Below are 16,111 nucleotides of genomic sequence, written 5' to 3' on the forward strand. Positions count from 1 at the left end.
ACATACTCCATTTACTACAAAAGCTCATCAGTTTTGGCCAAGTCTCAATTGCTGAGCTTGTTTTCTCAACTGTAAAATACTACCTTATAGACTGTTATTTAAGAACTGATGAGCTGGTGAATGTAAAAAACCTGACTGGTTCCTTGACACTCAAATGGCAACTGTGCTTTCCCAAGAGAATTTCAAGACCCTTTTTCATTTTGGTTCTAGGACAGTTAATAAGGTTATATTTCATGGTTAGGTTTGTGTTTATTAACTCATAGCAATTATTTGCACTTGTATTTTTGTTTCAGGTTTTTTTTTTTTTTTTTTTTTCTTTTTGGTACTGAGGATTGAACCCAGAGGCACTTAACCAGCCACATTCTCGGCTACCCTCTGCCACCCTATTTTTTTTTTTTTTTTTTTTTTTAATTTTATTTAGAGATGGGATATCATTGAGTTGCTGAGGCTGGCTTTGAATTTGTGAGCCTCCTGCCTCAGTCTCCCAAGCCACTGGGATTACAGGCACTTATATTTTTCTAATAGGGCATTAAATAGATTGAGAATGATTTTTCCAGTGGGGCATTTTAAGAAGGTGAAGGGAGGGGCTGGGGTTGTGGCTCAGTGGTAGAGCACTTGCCTAGCATGTTTGAAGCACTGGGTTTGATTCTCAGCATCACATATAAAGTAATAAAGGTCTATCAACATCTAAAAAAGTAAAAACAATTAAAAAAAGAATGTGAAGAGATATTGATCTTTTTTGTTGTTTTTGAAATGGGCTTCTCACTATGTTGCCTAGGCTTGCCTTGAACACCTGGGTTCAAGTGATCCTCCTCACTGGCCTCAGCCTCCCCAGTAACTCAGACCACAGGTATGAAGCACGGCACCTGGCTCAGTCTGCCTTTGTGGTAACTGGGGATTGAGCCCAGGGCATCACACATGCTAGGAAAGTGCTCTGCCACTGAGGTACACATCCTCAGCCTCTTGGGTCTTTTTTTTTTTTTTTTTTTTTAATGCCATTGAGAAGTCTTTCCACTGGTAAAATTTCATTCCTTACACAGAACTCTTGGACTCTATGTGTATAGTGATTGTACAGTAAATATTAAGTGAAAAAATGAAATGAATTTAACTCTAGTATGATAGTCCTGCTACTCAGGACTATTCCCCCACCCTGCAAGGAGCAAGATGATAGTAGGTATTTGGACTCAATAAGACAGATGCCACGTTTCATGGGTTAACTTTTGTTTTATGTACAGCTGTAGTTCAGAGGAAGGAAAACCAAATGTCTTATTTACTCATGGAATAAATGTGGATGCTACTTAACACCTAATCCTAGTATCTGAGTTTGAGATTAAAGGGGATGATCAAACTGAAAAACCCTCTGCTTAACAATTCCCTGCTTTTATTTTAGTTAATAGGTAGTTAATATTTGTCAAATTGTTCATTTTATTACCCAGTATTATGCTAAAAATTCTGATGTATATCTTTTATTTCTTGACATACATACACACAAAAAGATAAAAAGTGTATTCACTTAGAAAAGTTGACTCCAACCAAAAATGCAAAACAGGTTTCAGTGAGCTTAAATTCCTGGTACACTACTCCTAACCCTAAGGTAGAAGTAATGCATTTTCCACTTAACATGCCCACATTTCTGACACAAGCTAAGTGGATGGAAGAAAACTGAATAGTCCCAAGTAAATATGGGAAGCCACAGCAGAGAAACCTCAGATTTCTCGGAAACAGTATTAAATGGGAAGCCTATAAACCTACCTGGACAGTGCTTTTCTGTAGGTTTCTCAGATTGAGTCCAAACCTTACAAAGCACCTTCAAGGACTGGACTACCCAGTAACAGGTATGACAGTAAGTCCAGTAGGGTGGATATAAGAACCATGTGAATAATGGTAAAAGAATATCAAGGACCAGATGCTGAGACATCCCCTTGTATCCCACAGGTGGAATAAATAGTTGAACTCTAGGTAGTTTTCCGCTTCTTGGCAGAGGGTCGCTCAAACACATCTCGTACTCCAGCTGCCTTCTGTTTAAAGAATTTTGTGTTCTGGGCACTCTCTTGGCCCCATGCTGAGTCGAAGGAGGTAGTATCTTGATCCACAAGGTGGGTGTATTTGGTTCGACCAGAACGTCCAAAGTTCTTGACCTAAGGGAAGGATTGATGATGAATCATACCACTGAACACGAAGACCCAGCCCCAGCCCTCAATATGTTACTTTTCATGTTGACAAAACTTCCCATACCTGCATGACTTTAGGAAGAATGGTTTTGTTGAAATGGTCCTCCAAGGTAGGTGCACTAAAATCTCTCTTGTATACTTCCTCATCCTCATCCTATAAAAAAGAATCTTATCAGTCTTGTGATTTTATTTCCCATACATTCACATGTATTAAACTGCAACAAAGAAACAGGAAACAGGGTATTGAGGTTTTCTTCAAGAGATTGCTACTTGCAAAGATGATACTCTTTCCTGTTGTATTCATCTCATTTCTAAGTGTGGGTACTTACTGAAGGTTGGCCTAGTTTTTGCACTTGCTATGCTCATTTACTCATGTGACTTCAACTCTACAGGTCTCATATCTTCAATCCTAAAATTCTTTTCCCCCCTCCCCTCAATACTGGAGAAACAGTACTGGTGATGAGCTACATCCTCACCTGCTTTTCATTTTGAGACAGCGTTGCTAAGTTGCCTACGATCAATCTTACTACCACTCCATTAGTGGTTCTAAAACACAATTCTCGTTATCTCTGCCTTGCTCAAAAGCTTCAGTGGCTTTCTTAAACACAACTTCTTTGTGTAGTCAAGGTCAAATATATAGCCCTTACGTACCTTTTTTGTTTTTCTTACCCCTTTATAGCTGATATTTTCTATCTCCACTCCTGCTGGTCTCTTCATATTTTGTACCACTGAATGTTAAAAAAGTCCACACACCTTAAATGCTACCTCCTTACCAATATTCTACCAAATATAACATCTCCCTATTCAGAACCCTCACAGTATTTTCAGCCTTAAGATATACTGTATATTTGACTTGGCATGTGCCACCACAAATGGCTAAATGGTGATTTTTAACAGTGAATTGACAAAGGGCTATCTACACAATAAAACACAACCAGAGAATGGTTTCAAAATTAACATGTTGGTAAAACTATATTATTGTGACACAGATTACAAATACACATATTGAAAGAATTAAAATTAGCCCTATATGGTTAAAAGGCTAAGTCCTTTAACCACTTTCAGCATATCCTTTTCCTTTCAGCTACAGAAAGGGCCAGTATATTTGTTTATTCATTAGGTAGTGAGGATTGAACCCAGGGGAGATTTACCACTAAGCAACATAGTTCTTTTTATTTCGAGACAGGGTCTAAGTTGCTCAGACTAGTCTTGAACTTGGCGATCCTCCTGCTTTAGCCTCCCGAATCACTAAGATTATAGGTCTGCACTAATACCCAGCAGAAAGGCCCAGTTTAAAGGTAGGATAATTGAGCAGTTTTTGTGCCAGGCATGGGGTGCATCACCTGTAATCCTAGCAACTTGGGAGGCCAAGATAGGAGGATTCTAAGTTTAAGCCTAGCCTGGGCAACTTAGACCAATTCAAAAAAATATTAAAAAATCTCTCATTAATCCCAGAAGCCATTTCATTTTCAAATCTTATGCAGATAAGAAGAGTTGAATATGTACATCAAAAGACTGTCTTGTTTTTTAAAGAGAGATGATGGAAGGTTTGGAGGCTCAGAATTGGTTTCGTTTGTTATTTCCGCAATCTCTCAGTGCTGGGGACTCAAATCCGGGCCTCCAGCATTCGAGGCAGGCACTCTACGAGATAGGCTATATGGCCTGCCTGTCTTGTTTTTTAGCCAACAATGTACTGCTTCTTTAAAAAGCTTGATGATGATGATGATGATATGATGATTATTTTGGGTACTAGGGACTGAACACAGGGGTGCTTTACCACTGAGCTACACTGCCCATTTTCCACTCCCCATTTTTAAATTTTGAGACTGGGTCTCACTAAGTAGCTGAGGCTGACCTCAAACTTACAATCCTCCTGTTTCAACCTCCTGTGTTGCTAGGATTATAGGAATGTGCCACTGCTCCTGGCAAAACTTTATTATTAAAGCTGCTGAATGCGTAAGCAAAACTACTTCATGACTTTGAAGCAGTACAAGAAGTAATTCATCTCTATTGACTAGAAAACTTTATGTGTTTAAAACACTTCCTGATTAACAGATAAACTGAAATTGATTTGGGGGGGGTGGTAAGGAAATCTCTGAAGTTCAAAAATTTTACAAGTATCTGCAGTGAAGGCAGGGATTTTAGCAGCGGTGGGGATATTTAGGGTTTGATACATAGAACTTGAAAAAGTGGGGCTTTTTAAAATTTGTTTTAACTTTTTAATAAATTTTTTAAAATTAGTGTTTCAATTTTTTATTTTTTGGTACTGGGGATTGATCTCACTGAGTCACATCCCCAGCTGTTTTATATGTATGTGTATATATATATATTATACATATAAGAATATATATTATATAAATGACATATATATTTAAAAAATGTTTAGTTGTAGATGGACACTATTATTTTATTTATTTATTTTTATGAGGTGCTGAGGATGGAACCCAATGCCTCACATGTGCTAGGCAGGTGCTGTACCACTGAGCTACTCATTTTCTATATTTTATTTAGAGGCAGTGCCTTGCTAAGTTGCTGATGCTGGCTTTGAACTTGCGATCCTCCTGCTTCAGCCTCTTGAAGACCCTCCTCTGGGATTACAGGCATGCACCACCATGCCTGGCTGAAATAATGATTTCTAAGTGGTTTGGGGAACCTAATTACTTTCTCTTTCATTTCCTTAATTCTTCTATTTTATCATTTCCTTTTTCTGGGAGCTGAGGGCAAAACAAAACAGTTGTTGCTGCTGTTTCTACAACCCAGTAGCTAATGCTTTTCTCTGGATTTATATTCTCAGGCAAAAAACAAATGAGAAGGTTGACTGCTGGCAAGTAAACAACATTCCAGGAGTTTTTTCTCAATCTAGGGGAAAAAGGATTCTGAGTTATTCCTATTGCCCAATTTTCTGATGCCCTTTTCACTTACCATGAAGAAGGCACCCCGGTGATAGTACTTCTGTAAAAACTTGTATTTGCCCTTGACAGCTTTGTTGGTGATGACTTTGCCATTTGCCCGAAGCTCAGCTCGCCTCTCTTCCTCAGTCAGGTTTCGCATGCGTTCAATTTCTGCTTTCTCCTTTTCGAGCCTAGGCAGGTAGCAAAACTATTTATTAGCATTTATCTAGCTTCAGAGAGGTCCAGGTTCTATCTTGCCACATGGTGTCCTGTATCACCTTGGTACTCTGCAGAGTTCCCATCAGTAAGAAAGCTCCCAACAAATGAGGTCCCTTAACCTTAGGCTTTCTAGCCTCCAGAACTGTTTGTGCAACAAGAATAACTTTTGTGTCTTAAAAATAAAATAAAGGGAGTACTAGCTGGAACTCTATCACAGAAACATGGACAAAATATGTTTCTCTTCTCTGATATCACTGCAAAAAGAGAAACTCACAATCCAAATTTGGAAAACTCATCCAGCTCTAAGAACCCTAAAAAAAACCAAGAATGCACATTGTTAAGAAAAATGCAGCCTGAAATTCTTATTTTGAGATAGGGTTTCACTATGTTGCCAAGGCTAACCTGGAAATTGCTATGCTCCTGTCTCAGCCTTCCAAGTTGTGGGATTATAGGTGAGCACCACTGCACAAGCTCAACAGACCTTAATGACTAGTTCTCATCCTTTATCAATTCACCCAAATGTTTGTTTCCATTCTTATAACTCAAAGCCAGTTGAAAAGAAAACTTAACAAAAATTACTTAAAAGGTCTAATTGGCTTTTTCTAGAATGATTTAAAGGTCTTCCCATGGATCTAACAAAGGATCCTTTTAATGCTGTCTCTGGTAAATGGGGCACTTTCTATAAGGGGTGCTGCTGGAAGTCAGGAGGAAGAGAGAACACTGTGCAATGGGCCCCTGGGTGACTTCTTGGGCAGCAGAGCACAAACAGAAGCTACAGGTTTTTGCTGAGAAACGTGCAAAAGGGTTTTAAATCAGGACATACATGACCTGGAGTCCACCACCAAAGAAGGAAAAACACGTGATCGATATTTTGATTGGATTAAAGACTACAGGAATGCCTAGTGGACACTGAGTACCTTACCTGGGGGATTGGGCAGGGGGCTGACTTCCTTAAACCTACAGATCCATTAAAACCATAGATAGTAGCCATCCATTGGCAACCCTCTCTTGGAACCCCTCCCTTTTTGGGAGTTCTGATTTCTATTATTCTAATAAATCCTGTTATTTTGCCAAAAACAAACCAAAACAATAAAACACAAAAGACCCCCAAGGAAACCCCCCCAAAAAACCCAACCAAGAATCCTCTGAGGATGTAGCTCAGTAGAGTGAGCCACTTGTCTAGCATGCTTAAGGCCCTGGGTTCAATCCCCAGGGCCACAAAACAACAAAACCAAACCAAAAGCTGAGCATGGTGGTACACATCTGTAATCCCAGTGACTCAGGGGCCAAGGAGGAGGATCACAAGCTTGAGGCCAGCCTCAGCACCTAAGTAAGGCCCTAAGCAACTCAGTGAGACTCTGTCTCAAAAAAATAAATAAATAAAAAGGGCTGGGGATGTGGCTCAGTGGTAAAGCCCCTCTGGGTTTAATCCACAGTACCAAAAAACCAAAACCAAGAATGGAATTCAGAGGTGATGGGCCTCAGAGCTACTGTACTAAGTACTAGAAACCTGTCCCATCAGCAGCATTAACCCTAGGCCCAATCCTATTACTCACGCTTCTCGGTCCTCTCTATCCCTCTTGATTCTTTTTAGCTCTCGAACTTTCCATGCCTCATATTCCTCTTCATCATTTTCATCATCAGTATTGAGTGCATCCAGTGCAGCCAGAGAACGCTTGTTCTCTTCCAGTTCTTTCTTTGTCTCCTCTTCTACAATCTGGGCAAGGAAAACAATTCAGCTATGTACTTCCTTATCATCAAACAAACCTAATTACACCACTCTTTGCACTCAATCCTAAAAACCACTCCCAGTACCTTCAGTGTGTACTTTCGCCTCTCTTCAGCCATGCGCTTTGCTTCCTGCTCGAGCTCTTTCTGTTTCAATGCTTCAGCCTCACGTTCTTGAACTGTCACTCGATCCTTCCTGCATCACAGAGGTCCTGTTAATTGCCCAAAGTCCTTAGAGTCGAGCTCTTAGTTCCCCTAGATCTAGTCCCATCCAAATCTGACAAAGTCAAACCACCTTGGCCCTATTATGTGCAAATGGACAAAAACAGAGGAGTCATTACAGATCTGTAGTGCACTAAAATTATGTTCATGCTTGAGATTTGCCCAGATAACAAGGAGCCTACTGGATTATAAGTAATAAGATTTCTAGCCATTAGGAAATAGGAATTTGTTCTTTAAGTTTAATTTCATGCTTAAAATATACAAACTTGGGCAGATAAGTGCTTCTTAACTGGAAAGGGAAATATGAAAACAAACAGGCTTCCTGCTAACACCAAGCTACTCCTCAACATCTACATTGCAGGGCAAGGCATTGGGCTAAATACTTTAACTTAGTGTTTAGATTCAGAAGAACATGGATAAAAAGGAGGTTTTTACTGTCAGACCTAGAAAGAAGTGACTATGTAAACTCTGAACTGTTTTGAGAGACACTTACTTTCGAATGAAGACTGGCTTAAGGCGGGGCTCCATTTCATCTTCACTGTCTGTGTACTCTTCATACTCAGACTCTGATTCGGACTCCTCCCCAGAACGTCCTTCATCTTCCACCTCCATGACTTCCATCTCTTCATTTTTTCTCTCCTGTGCTCGTTGACGCATCATGCCACGGCGCCGCTCTATTTCCTATCAAAGCATGCATCTAAGCTAGTTATTCAAATGGTCTATAACGGCTGTTTATTTTCTTCTTCTTCTTTTTTTTTTTTTTGGTGTTAGGGATTGAACCCAGTCTTGCACATGCTAAGCACAAGCTGTACCTCTAGGCTACACCTGGGATGGCTTTTTATTTTTGTCTCATCAAGCTCAACAAATTCTAAGTAAATGAAATTTAGAAACACTTTATTTTCAATCTTACCTCTTACTAAACAAGAAACACTTATTAGAGTTCTGCCAAAAGCAGTCATCATAGCTTTTATGGCTTCAGCAAATGAGTACTGGCACCAGGCATGGTGGCACATACCTATAATCCTAGCAACTTGGGAGGCATGAGGATCACAAGTTAGAGGCCAGCCTCAGCAACCTAGTAAAACCCTGCCTCAGATTAAAAAATAAAAAGGACTGGGGATATAGCTTAGTGGTAAAGTGCCTCTGGGTTCAATCCCCACTACCAAAAAAAAAAAAAAAAAAAAAAAAGTAAAGGGAAAAACCTCCCATTTTCCTTTATCACACCTCATCATCAATTTCTTCCTCCTCTTCTTCACTGCTGTCTTCTCGTTCCATGCGCCAAGCATCTCCTTCTACTTCTGAGTCACTTTCTCCTACCACTTCAGGTTCTACTATTTTCCTATGTCGGGCCAATCTGAAAAACAGGATCTCCAAATGTATCACCAATGTCACAAAAATGAAGGAAAATCCACCACATTTTCTTAGTTGCAGTGCAACCTGACTTGTATTCTTTAATACTAATGTCTTTGAGATGTAAAAACTGAGGTACAGATTAAAGAAACTTTACCAGAAGGTCAGAGCAAATAGTCAAGTTGGGCCCAAAACACTAAATGTATTCAGGCATCCTTCTGGGGTGCCACAGCAAACTTACAGGGCACAGAGGGACATTTTTAATAGCTCAAGGTAGTTCAGTTTCAACATTAAATCATACTATATTGTATTCAATGACACACTATCTTAGTGAAATAGTTTTTGTGGTGGCTGTGACAAATTCTGAGACAAATATGAACAGTGAGAGTTCAGGATCTCTGGCCTCTGTAAGGTAATGCCTCCACACAAAAACCCTCACTGGGAGGCTCTCTTCCTAACACGAGACCACTTATTAGGTCTTTTTTCCTACTTCATCAGTGTCATTTTCTCTCACTGGGGAATAAGTAGATGAATACAAACAATTTCTCAAATTTTATAAAACATCTTCATGATAAAAAGACTCCCTTTAATGAACCAACAATCACCTCTCTCTTTTTTCTTTGAGGTGATAGGATGGAACCCAGGACTTCCTCCATACTAGGTAAGCTCTCTACCATAGTGCTATCTCCCCAGCCTCTTGGTATCCCTTTTCTATTTCCTTAATGAGTTAATTAAGATCCTTAGGCCAGAAGTTACCTGCTGATTTCTGAAGCTGTCACTTACTGGTTGTGCATCTTTGGTCATGTACTTTCCTAACTCCTTTGTGCTTCAGTTTCCTCATTTGTAAAATAAGGATAATCTCATAAGGTTATTGTGTGGATTACAAGAATTAGGAAATATAATCTACTTGGAACAGCATAATTGGCACATATAAATATTATTCAAGTATTAGCTATTAGTGATATTATTAATTAACCTGCAGAGATTCAGATCCAGGGAAACATAACCTTAGAGATTACCTCTCTTCCACATCTTCACTAATACGGTTCTGTAAACGACGCAGCCGGGGATCACTAGATGAATCCTCCTCCTGTTCCTCCGGTTCTGCTTCTTGTTCTTTGGCTTTCTTAATGAATTGAAATTCTTCATCCTCCTCATCTGAAGACTCCATAGGAGCATAGTCTGGTCTCTTTCCAGATACATATCGCTTTACCTTTACCTTCTCCATTGAAATCTCACCTGGGCAAGAGAGATAACTTATTATGTTTCAATAGTCTTCCCCAAAGTCCTTCAACCCTTGGCCTTTATAGGTAGAGCCCTGAATTCCTGGTAGACAAGGGTTTAAGCAGGAGAGAACCGATACCCAAACTCCTATTCATCTAATGGTGCTTTCCAACAAAGGCCAAGTCATAGGAAAACATTCTTGTGAATACTGTAATGACAACGAGGCTTACCTTGGGTATAATTAAATGGAGGAAGGTGAGCAGTGAACCAGTAGGAAAAAAAAAAAAACTTCATTCCCACCACAAATTCATGCTATTCCACCTCAGTTATAACCTTAAACAAATTATTGTAACAGTGCCCAGGACACAGCTGGGATGATTTAAGTGGGAATATAAAACTAAAATATTGCTTGGACATTCTTTTAGTTCTTTATAAAAAGATGACCACACAACCTAATATTCTAATATTACCTATTTCCACCTTCTTTCCTTTAGCTTTTGTGCTATCAAATCTACAAGAGTAATCTCTTTTACACATACAATTCCAGTGATCAGAAGGAGAGTGAGAACTAACCAACTTGTTTTATAAGATGATCAAATCCTGATAACCAAAGGAAACTGGGTGAATTTCACTTATGAACATACATACAAAAATACTCCTCACAAATCTTTAAAAGACACAAAAAACAAAAACAAAACTCTAAAACACCCTGACCTAATAGAAGTAAGCCTAGAATTTCAAGAATGGCTTAAACTTAGAATATTAGTGGGGGAAAGAGGAGAAATATGCTATTCTTTTTAAGTCACATAACAATTTTTTTTTTTTTTTTTGTACTGGGGATTAAACCCAGCTCTATCAACAAGTTACATTCCCAACTCTTTTTATTTTAAGATTCTTACTAAGTTGTCCAGGCTGGCCTCAAACTTGTGATCCTCCTGCCTCAGCCTCCTGAGTCACTGGGATTATAGGCAGGAGTTATTGTGCCTGGCAAGATCTATTTAAAAAAATTTTTTTTTTTATGTTGATAGACCTTTATTTTATTCATTTATTTATATGTGGTGCTGAGAATTGAACACATGCTAGGCAAGCACTCTACCTCTGAGCCACAACTCCAGTCAAGATCTATTTCTTAAATGAACAAACAGTAGGCATCCTTATGTTGTCCCTATTATGCTTTCTAGTTAACACTGTATTATGAGTCTATTTTGGGCAATAATAAAACATAAATACATAAATGATAAGGACTGAAAAGGAAGAAACTTCCATAATTTGCAAATTATGATTGTCTATGCAAAAATAGTAGATAATGAGTCAAGCTAAACAATTCAGGAAGCTGGGCATGGTAGAGCTCGCCTATAATCCCAGAGACTGGGGAGGCTGAGGCAGGAGGATTGTGAGTTCAAAGCCAATCTAGGCAACTTAGCAAGGCCCTAAGCAACTCAGCAAAACCCCATCTCTAAATAAAATACAAAAAGAGGCTGGGGATGTGGCTCAGTGGTTAAGTGCCCATGAGTTCAAAGCATGGTACCAGAAAAATCAAACAACCCCTACCAAAAAAACAAAACAAAACAAAACAGAACAAAAAAACCCAAAAAACGATTCAGGAAATATTCGGAATTAAAATCCTGTATAGGGGCAGGGGTTGTGGTTCACTGGTAGAGCCCTTGCCTAGCATATGTAAGGCATTGAGTTCGATGCTCAGCACCACATATTTACAAATAAAGGTCCATTGACAATTAAAAAAATATTAAAAAAATAAAATCCTGTACATAAAAATAAGTGTATTTGGGCTGGGGAATATAGCTCAGTTTGTAGAGTGCTTGCCTTGCAAGTACAAGGCCCTAGGTTCAATCTCCAGCATAGCAAAAAAAAAAAAAAAAAATGTACTTGTGCATAACTACATATAATTAGAAAATACCATTTACATTGGCAACTACTCTGTAACAAGGAATAACTTCAACAAGCAACATAATGCCTTTAGGAGGAAAAATATTTTATTCAAAGATACTCTACATAAATGGAGAAATATATCATGTTCAAGGATGAGAAGACCACAACTGTGCCTGAATTATCCTATAAATGTATAATCTATAATTGCAGTGCAATTCCATTAAAAGTTATTCCCAGGCTGTTTCTAAAATCATATGGAAGACTAGGAGGTCAAAAAGAACTAAGACAATTCTAATGAAGAATAAAATGGAGAGGACAAGAGGAAGGTTTTTGTACCAAAGAGCAAAGATTTAAGTAAATTAGGGACTTGGGGATGTAGGTCAAAGGTAGAGTGCTTGCCTACTATGCATGAGGTCCTGGGTTTAATCCCCGACACACCCCACCTCCCAAAAACCAAAAAAAACCCCCTCAAATATATATATATATGTATGCACACACACACAAATATATAAATAAATATATATACACACACATATATATATGGTAACAAGTCAGGTTTATAACTAAATAGAACAAATAAAAAAAAAAAATTTTAAAAGTAATCAATCTGAAGGCTGAGGTAGGGTTAACTGATCCCAGGAGTTCAAGACAAGCCTGGAAGCTGGGCACAGTAATGCATGCCTGAAACCCTAGCAGCTTGGGAGGCTGACACAAGAGGAACACAAGTCTGAGGCCAGCCTTAGAAATTTAATGAGGCCCTAAGCAACTCAGTGAGACTCTGTCTCAAAATAAAAAAATTAAAGGCTGGGCACATAGCTCAGCAGTAAAGTGCCCCTGGATTCAATCCCCACCACAAAGAAAAAAAAAATCTGATACAATCAAGTGTGGATGAACATATTAGAAATAAAAACTACGAAGTTCTTACAACTTACTTTGGAGAGCAATTGGTAACAGGTAGTAAAATTGATGACTAACTTCTAGACACTCCTCCCTAAGGAAATTTTTGCATAAATGTATCAAATAGCGGTCATGGTGGCACACTCATGTGATCCCAGCCATTTGAGAGGCTGAGGCAGGAGGACTGAGAGTTCAAAGTCATCCTCAGCAATTCAGCCAGTTTCTAAGCAACTCAGTGTGACCCTGTCTCTAAATAAAATACAAAAAAGGGTTAAAGGGTTGGGAATGTGGTTAAGTGCCCCTGAGTTCAATCCCTGGCACCAAAAAAAAAAAAAAAAAAAAAGGGGGGGGTGTATAAAATAGACACATTTAAGAATGACAACTGCAGTGCTGCAATAAAAGGAAAAACAATATGGCAACAACTAACAACCCATCAGTAGGGAACAAACTGCAGTTTAATTATACAATGGAACTCATAAGCAGTTAAAATGAATGAAATTGATATGTATTAAAATAATTTTCAAAAGTCATGTTGAGTTAAAAGGAAAAAAGGGGGTCGGGGGGTGTAGCTTTGTGGTAGAGCATCTGACTGTCATGCAGAAGGCCTGGGTTTAATCACCGGTCAATAAAAAGGAGGGGGGGCAAGATGCACAAGGTCAAATACAGTATATTTGAAGAATAAGATAAAAAAAAAAAAAAAAAAGGATACTCTTCTCCGACATCTTTCCTGAAAAAAAAAAAAAAACTCTGATCCTTTCTACATCTGCACGTATTGAAATCATACCCATTCTTTAAGGATCAAATTAAATGACACCGTCTTCAAGGAACTTTTCTTGATGACCCCAATCAGCTTGGAATGTACCTCTTTTTTCATGTCTTATATGCACTAGAATATGAATTACTTAAGGTTGGGGCACTATCTTAAACAACTTTCTATTTAATGTAATAAACAGCCACTGCGCTGGTTGAAAAGGATAAGAGATTTGAAGACATGTTTCCTCTCTTGAATGAAGTTATGAGCTTATGATCTATTACGGGAAGACACATACAAATAACTACAACACCTGGTAAGAGTTATAAAAGCGACTTAAACAGACTGCTACGTCTAAGAAATTTGTTGAGGCCAATGGAAGAGGGGGGCCTGCCGTATGACAGCAAGCAGTCAGGCCACAAGAACAAGATATGATGCAAAGTGGATCCCCCCCTCAACCCGGGCAACGCGAACGCGTGCGACTTTCGTGTGGAAAGGCGGAAGAAATGAGACCCGCAGAGTTGGAGTGGCCAGCCGGGGGAGGTTTGGAGGATGCCGAGGCTGGGAGAGGATAGATTTGACTGGGAGAGGGGTGAGCACAGTTACCTTTCTCATTGCGAACTGGGACGGCCCCAGCCGTAGACTGAATGGGCGGTTGCTTCATGAGTGCGCTTGGGACCGACATGTTGACTGCAGCGGTGGTGATTCTCGAAACCTGACTGATTCCAAACAACGAATACTAACAACAACGAACACCTAAACTACTTTCCACCTAGGTACGCCCGGCGCGGCAGTACGACTGATAGAAAATACTTTTACGTCAGAGCTAGATAAACCGGAAATGTGTTACGAGAGGATTGTGGGATTTTGGAGGACTTCTGAGCGCAAGCCGCTTAAAATTTGAGTCTGTTATTGCGCATGTTCCCTGGCGCTGCGCACCGCGTTCCTCGCCCCGCCTCCTGACCCTCCCTCGTCTCCCCCTCCTTGCAAAATTTGCAACCTCCTTCTGGCGGGAAGTTGCTTCCCTAGACCCTTGCCGTAGGGCGAGGAAGTTGCCTTTCTTTTTTGGTCTGGAGGTTGAACGCAAGGTTGCTCTAACACTAAGTGACATTCCCAGCCCTTTTTATTTTTTATTTTGAGCTAGGGTTCCACTAAATTGCTGAGGCTGTTCTTGAACTTGTGATTCTCCTGCCTCAGCCTCAAGAATCGCTGGGATTACGGTCAAGTGCCACCGTGTCCAGCCGCGAAAGTTTCACTGTTTTCTTGGATTTGAAGCGCGGATCCAGACGGCGGAGAACAAGAAACTTAGGAGATAGCTAGGAGTTGTTTACCTAGATTGTTGAAAACTCAGAAGAATTAGTTTAATCCGTTGATTGGGTGGGGATTCTGGAAGCTGCGCATTAAAATCCATTCCTGGCTGGAAATTGCATTCGATTTCCAAAGTAATTGAGTGCTTGGTTTAACTATGTCTAAGGCTGTGAAAGGAGCATGGAATGTTGTTAAAGTTCAAGAAAATCGAATATTATTTAGGAAGTCTCAACTTTTAGAAGAGTTAACAAGTAATCCCAATTTACAGCTAGAATGTGTAAAACAAATTGACCAATTGGAAGTCAGAACAGGCTTCACCTTAGGAAGGGCTTTATAATTACCATGGCTGGGAAGAGAAAAGATAACAAGAGCAAAATCTTTGAAGTCCAGAAATAGTATGGTATATACGGGACACTGAAAAGTTTGGTTTAATCAGAAAATTTCATGGATACGAGATCATGGAAGACCTTGAAGGTGCAATAAACATGATTAGCTTTTAAATTATTTCACTTATGTTCTAAAACTGGGCCCTGTCTGGGACAAGAAATAAGCACTGGGCTTGGTTTGGCATACCTGCAATCCTGCCTGGTGTTTGGGGAGACTGAAGCAGGAGGATTGCAAGTTAGAGCTCAGCCTCGGCAATTTAGGGAGACACTTTTTCAAAAAATAAAAAGGGCTGGGGATGTAGCTCAGTGGTAATGTGCCCCTGGATTCTATCCCAGTACCGCCCCCCCCCCCCCCCCCCAATTAATGAACCACGGAAGAAGTTTGGGGAGAGAGCACCATAAAGAGTAAACAGAATTTTAAAAAGATTTCTTTTACGCAAGGTGGAGCACATCTGTAACCCAACAACTTGGGAGGATCTAAATTTTAAGGCCCACTTCTGGCAATTCAGTGATTCCCTGTCTCAAAAATAAAAAGGGGTGGGGATGTAGTTCAGGTAGAGCACTCCTGGGTTCAATCGCTGGTAGCAAATAAAATTTTATTTTTTTAACTCTATATACAGTAGAACGTATTTTGACATATACATACATGGAGTATAACTTCCCATTTTTGTGGTTGTACATGATGTGGAATCACACTGGTCTGTATTCATATAACACCATAGGAAAGTTATGTCTGATTCATTCTACTATCTTTCCTATTCCTATCCCTCCTTCCCTTCATTCCCCTTTGTCTAATCCACATAAATTCTAGTCTCCAAAAATTTTATTTAATTAAAAAAAAAAGTTGAGATGGTGGCTAACTATATTACTCAGGTAGGTTTCCAACTGTTGGGTTCCTAAGCCATTTACCTGCCTCAGCCTGGGTCCCACTGCCTAGGTTTAGAATTTTATATCATGAATTTATTAGCTGAAAATATGTTGTGTGTTGGGGTTATGTAGTTAAGCGGTACAGCACTTGCCTAGCATGCTCAAGGATAGGGGATTGGGTTCAATCCTCAGCTGGTAGTGCAGGGG

At 39.6% G+C, this 16,111-nt stretch overlaps 1 protein-coding gene across 1 annotated transcript; it reads right to left on the reverse strand.

Moving 5' to 3' along the window:
* Positions 1-1,361: 1,361 nt before the first annotated feature.
* On the reverse strand, positions 1,362-14,160 carry MFAP1 (microfibril associated protein 1). The gene is made up of 9 exons (XM_079127490.1): positions 13,950-14,160; positions 9,601-9,820; positions 8,456-8,585; positions 7,725-7,912; positions 7,097-7,205; positions 6,838-6,998; positions 5,094-5,253; positions 2,236-2,325; positions 1,362-2,138 (listed from the first exon to the last, which is right to left on the reverse strand). The coding sequence occupies exons 1-9, from the start codon at positions 14,026-14,028 to the stop codon at positions 1,956-1,958; spliced, it is 1,320 nt and encodes a 439-aa protein (XP_078983616.1). The 5' UTR covers positions 14,029-14,160; the 3' UTR covers positions 1,362-1,955.
* Positions 14,161-16,111: the final 1,951 nt, after the last annotated feature.

This window comes from Sciurus vulgaris (assembly GCF_902686455.1).
Source record: "Sciurus vulgaris genome assembly, chromosome: 2".
NCBI lineage: Eukaryota > Metazoa > Chordata > Mammalia > Rodentia > Sciuridae > Sciurus > Sciurus vulgaris.

What these genes read in the sequence shown, in the direction of transcription:
- MFAP1 (XM_079127490.1), bottom strand. Translation starts at nt 14,028, where the DNA reads ATGTCGGTCCCAAGCGCACTCATGAAGCAACCGCCCATTCAGTCTACG. An exon ending in CCCAGTTCGCAATGAGAAAG is followed by an intron (nt 9,821 to 13,949) that starts GTAACTGTGCTC and finishes TCTCTTGCCCAG; the next exon opens with GTGAGATTTCAATGGAGAAG. An exon ending in ACCGGGGTGCCTTCTTCATG is followed by an intron (nt 2,326 to 5,093) that starts GTAAGTGAAAAG and finishes TCTTTTTTATAG; the next exon opens with GATGAGGATGAGGAAGTATA.